Source organism: Phoxinus phoxinus (genome assembly GCF_949152265.1).
Source record: "Phoxinus phoxinus genome assembly, chromosome: 16".
Taxonomy (NCBI): domain Eukaryota; kingdom Metazoa; phylum Chordata; class Actinopteri; order Cypriniformes; family Leuciscidae; genus Phoxinus; species Phoxinus phoxinus.
In genome coordinates, this window is record NC_136891.1 from 3,495,951 (window position 1) to 3,501,700 (window position 5,750).

The 5,750-nt window shown below is 35.7% G+C and overlaps 1 protein-coding gene across 4 annotated transcripts in view; it reads left to right on the forward strand.

The window, feature by feature from the left end:
* The first annotated feature begins 967 nt into the window (after window positions 1–967).
* kif13bb (kinesin family member 13Bb) overlaps window positions 968–5,750 on the forward strand; it is a 48,766-nt gene continuing 43,983 nt past the window's right edge. For 2 of the 4 annotated variants that reach the window (XM_079639573.1, XM_079639575.1), the window contains exons 1-3: window positions 1,154–1,292; window positions 2,515–2,605; window positions 2,884–2,977. In XM_079639573.1, coding sequence (XP_079495699.1) covers window positions 2,536–2,605; window positions 2,884–2,977 — 164 coding nt within the window. In that variant the 5' untranslated portion in view covers window positions 1,154–1,292; window positions 2,515–2,535. Of the gene's footprint in view, window positions 1,066–1,153; window positions 1,293–2,514; window positions 2,606–2,883; window positions 2,984–5,750 lie in introns of those variants that run through there. The other 2 variants (XM_079639576.1, XM_079639574.1) reach the window with 2 other exon arrangements.

A 5,750-nucleotide genomic window follows, 5' to 3' on the forward strand; every position in this document is an offset into this window, starting at 1 on the left:
ACAGACGCGCATTTCCCCCTAGCGGCGGGGAGTGACACTGCATCACGAATTTGAGTAATCATACTTATGGATGCAAGCAACTCCAAAATATTTTAGGGAATATCATATGGTACATGTCCAAAAATGCAAGAGTACCTTACATTTTTGTTGTTTATATAATATGTGTTTATATAATTAATATCATGGTACATGTCCAAAAGAGTACCTTGCATTTTTGTTTATTATATAATATGTATTTATATAAATAATATCACGGTACATGTTCAAAAGAATACCTTGCATTTTTGTTATTTACATAACACGCATTTACATCAATATTATATATTTATACACTGAATTAAAAAAAGTGTCTGCCTTCAATTTTTAAGTCCAATCAACTTGGATATTTAAGTCATTATTGCAGCTTAAATTATCTTAAACTGACTTAGACAAATTAGTTGAATCATGTATAACATAAAAAAAAAACGTTGAACTTATTTTGATGAGTAAAAGCAATGTAAAAAATGTTTGTCATAACTTATTGATCATATCATATTTTACAGTGTATAAAGTATTTATAATAGCCTTTTCTTGTTTATAATTATAATATTATTTTATCTAATCTATTTTTCTAATTAATTTAAAAAAAAATTATGGAAAAAAACAAAAACAATTTACACCTGCATAGTGATATTAATGAACTTTTATAGACTGTAAAATATGATATGATCAATAACTTATGTTTATTTTTTTAAAGCGACTTTTTTAAAAACTTTTTTACGACTTCATCAGAATTTCAAGATATACGAGTTATACAGTCAGAATTGGGAGATATAAACGAGCTTCCACAATAATGTCCACTCCATTTCGCAGTAAAATGTAATAAAACCGAAGAATTATAGGCTAATTTAGACCCACCCTATCCGACCAATCAGAAACGATTCCTTGCCGACAGGCCCCGCCCATTAGAGCACTCGCGTGAGTGACGATCCGCTCTACCTGCTGGTTCGGTTCACGCTCGGTCAGTCCCGTATGTGCGTGATTCACCTGCTCAAACCTCCTGAAGATCCGCCGAAGTTCAACACGGTAAGATGGCGAGGGACCAGGAAATGAAACCGTTGGATTTATCGCTGTTTTCCCTCGAATAAACTCTCGTCTTGATGTTTGTTCCGTAGGTTTGTCTGGAAGTGTTGTATTATTATTCCTGTCTGGATGAGTGTGTCCTGGTCCTTTAATCTGTAACACTTCCACATGATCACTGCTGGAATGACACACACAGCTACATAACGAGCAGACACACACTCCGCGAACAGGTAAAAACTACTATAAACCTATACGCTTTATTTATTTAAATAACTTCTTGGAGTGCATTCACATATTTGTTATTTGGAACTTTAAATTCTAAACTCTAAATTCTACATTCCATTTGTAATATTCAGAGCTGTATGAAAAATAAATGGTTATAATTTGTAATATTGAGTATGAAGACGCATATTTTTCGGCAACACTTGATCCATTAATACTAACACATCTATCTATCTATCTATCTATCTATCTATCTATCTATCTATCTATCTATCTATCTATCTATCTATCTATCTGTCTGTCTGTCTGTCTATCTGTCTGCACAAGTTCATTAATTTCATTAATTCAACTTAAAGGGATAGTTCACTTTAAAATTAAAATTCTGTCATCATTTACCCACCCTTAAGTTGTTTCAAACCTGTATTAATTTATTTCTTCTGCTGAACACAAAGAAAGATATTTTGAAGAATGTCAGTAACCAAACAGTAGTCTGTACCCATTGACTTCCATAGTAGGAAAAAAAAATACTATGGAAGTCAATGGGTACAGACTACTGTTTGGTTACTGACATTCTTCAAAATATCTTTATTTGTGTTCAGCAGAGGAAATAAATTAATACAGGTTTGAAACAACTTAAGGGTGGGTAAATGATGACAGAATTTTAATTTTAAAGTGAACTATCCCTTTAAAAGGTGAAACTAATATATTATATAGACTCATTACATGCAAAGTGAGAGATTTCAAAGCTTTATTTGTTATAATGTTGATGATTATGACTTACAGCTTATGAAAACCTTTTCACAATATTCTAATTTTGAATTTGGGGTTTTCATAATCTGTAAGCCATAATCATCAAAATTATAACAAATAAATGCTTGAAATATCTCACTTTGCATGTAATGAGTCTATATAATATATTAGTTTCACCTTTTAAGTTGAATTAATGAAATAAATGAACTTTTGCACCATATTCTCATTTTTCGAGTTTCACCAATATAAAAAAAAAGACATGCGTTAGATTAAACTGGGAAGGGTCATAGCACTTGCATATTTTTGTCCTATTGTTAGTATAACTGCTTTTATTGTTCTCCTCATTTGGATGTTGCTTTGGATAAAAGCGTCTGCTAAATGATTAAATGTAAATGAAAAACTGGTTGAGCTGCATGTTGGTTCCATGAAGTGAGTTACTTCTCATAATTGGATGCAAGCGTAACACCGGACCTCTTGAAGCAGGTGCAGAAGATCTTCACGATGGATGACGGCGCTGTGAACGAGTCTAATGTGAAAGTGGCTGTCCGGGTGCGACCCATGAACCGGAGAGGTGTGTGTTCAATGTTTAGAGACTGTGTGATTGTTTCTGATCAGTATATGCAGCCTTTATTTCATGTATGATCCCTTTGGCATTGTCACATCATGCATCTCATGATAATAAACGACCCCTGCAAACACAATTGGATAAAACATAGGTGATATCTTTCCCTTCAAAGACTAAGTGTGTTTGATTTCAATGAAACGGAACATGAAAAGCACATTCATATATGGTTCCCATCAGTATTTTGACCAATTTCTGATTGACTGTTATTAATGTGCGTTTCACAGAACGAGACTTAAAGACAAAATGTGTTGTGGACATGGAAGGAAACCAGACCGTCCTGAACCCGTCCAGTGGAAACCTGGGAAAGGGCGACAACAGGTAAACGTGTGTGTGTGTGTGTGTGTGTGTGTCTGTGTGTGTGTGTGTGTGTGTGTGTGTGTGTGTGTGTGTGTGTGTGTGTGTGTGTACCTACTGAACTATATTTTGGGGGCAAATTTATACCCAGAAGTGACCAAAACATGACAAAATCTCATGTCCTCATTTGTAAATCTGGTATAAAAATAAAGTAGTTAAAGTGTTTTTTTTTTGTTATGTTTTTTTTTAGATAGATAGCTTAGTAAACGTGTGTGTGTATAACAGCACGTACAGTGTGTGTGTATAATAGCGTGTTTACGTACAGTGTGTGTGTGTAAGAGCGTGTTTACGTACAGTGGGCCTCATTCATGAAACATTCGTAAATATACGAGTAAATATGTGAGTGATTTGCGCGTAAAGAGACCTTCCCGAAAACTCTTCTCCTGATTCACAAATACTTCGTAAACGTCAGATGTGATAGTGAAACGTGTGTGTGTGTTAATGAATTCCAATCAGTCGTAAATGGGACGCGCGTGCACGCTCATTCTCAATTACCATAAATCCCGCCCGTTAAATCCGACTGACAACTATATATGGGCATCATATTATGACACCAAACGAAGGATTTCAACATGTCTTCTCAAAAGCGAATGAAAAAGAACAATTTCTCAGATGCAGAAATTGAAGTTTTATTATCAGATGTTCATTAAAAACGCCACATTTTATTTTCAAGCGTACATAGTGGCGTATCAGGTCCTAAAAAAAGGAAGCTTGGCAGATATTACAGAAGCAGTTAATGGAGTTTCATCTGTTAATCGAACAGTCCCAAGTAGTGAAAAGAAAATGGTTCGACATGAAGCGACTGCAAAAAACGAATTAGTTCACTTCGAAAAAATATAGCCCAGCCCTATTGAAAGCAATTAATTATTTTATTAAAGTGTTCCGTTTGCAGATGCTATTACTGGCTCTCATAATAAAAGTAAAAAGAAAAACCATATGTATTGCTATATATAATAATATTTTTTCAAAATGCTGTAAATTTACCCGATTAGGTGAATTAAAATGCAGCCTTATTAATGAGCAAAACGTTCGGAAGTTAAACGCACTATTTACACGTGCTTGAGAGCAGGTGTAGATTTCTTTCGTACCAACTAACATTTGGAAAATACGAACATTTTAATGAATCCGAAAATTTACGCCAGAACCACTTTACACACGATTTACACAAAAATTCGTTCTGCTCGTGTTTCATGAATGAGGCCCAGTGTGTGTGTGTGTGTGTGTGTGTATAAGAGCGTGTTTACGTACTGTGTGTGTGTGTATATAACAGCACGTACAGTGTGTGTGTATAATAGCGTGTTTACGTACAGTGTGTGTGTGTGTATAATAGCGTGTTTACGTACAGTGTGTGTGTATGTGTGTGTGTATAATAGCATATGTGTAAAGAGCGTGTTTACGTACAGTGTGTGTGTATAATAGCGTGTTTACGTACAGTGTGTGTGTGTGTGTGTAAGAGCGTGTTTACGTACGTGTGTGTATAATAGCGTGTTTACGTACAGTGTGTGTGTGTGTGTGTAAGAGCGTGTTTACGTACGTGTGTGTGTGTGTGTATAATAGCGTGTTTACGTACAGTGTGTGTGTGTGTGTGTGTAAGAGCGTGTTTACGTACGTGTGTGTGTGTGTGTATAATAGCGTGTTTACGTACAATGGGCCTCATTCATGAAACACGAGCAGAACGAATTCTTGTGTAAATCGTGTGTAAAGTGGTTCTGGCGTAAATTTTCGGATTCATTAAAATGTTCGTATTTTCCAAATGTTAGTTGGTACGAAAGAAATCTACACCTGCTCCCAACCACGTGTAAATAGTGCGTTTAACTTCCGAACGTTTTGCTCATTAATAAGGCTGCATTTTAATTCCCCTTAATCGGGGACATATTTACACAGCATTTTGAAAAAATAGCTATTATATTAATTACATATGTTTTTTCTTTTTACTTTTATTATAAGAGCCAGTAATAGCATCTGCAAACGGAACACTTTAATCACATAATTAATTGCTCAATAGGGCTGGGCTATATTTTTTCGAAGTGAACTAATTCGTTTTTTTGCAGTCGAGCTTCATGTCGAACCATTTTCTCTTCACTTCTGGGACTGTTCGATTAACAGATGAAACTCCAGTAACTGCATCTGTAATATCTGCCAAGCTTGCTTTTTTTAGGACCTGATACGCCACTATGTACGCTTGAAATAACAGGCGCTGTTAGACAGGCTTTTAGTGCATGTGCGCGTCGGCGGGTGTAACGTTATTGCGCTCAGAAAAGCGCCCGTTAGAACAGCACATCAGCAGCGAATGACATGTTTAACCGGCAAGGCTTTAAAGCACATGCAAATAATTAATTTTTATAAACTACAGTGTCCCGTTCCTCTGCATTTCATGTGAATATAGCCTACGTCGCGCTGTACAGTATGTTGAGACGGAGGCGCCAGAACTGCAAACTGATAGAATGCACGATCCTACGATATTTATTCAAAAGCAGATCAAGGAGACATTTTAATCATAATATTTGACATAATATTTGACGGTGCCCAGGGCCCCTTAGATGTCCTGGGCCCCTGGGCAATTGCCCAATGGTTAATCCGGCCCTGTTATGTGGCGTTTTGAATGAACTTCTGATAATAAAATATTATCTGATAATGAGAAATTTTTATTTTTCATTCGCTTTTAAGAAGACATGTTGAAATCCTTCGTTTGGTGTCATAATATGATGCCCATATATAGTTGTCAGTCGGATTTAAT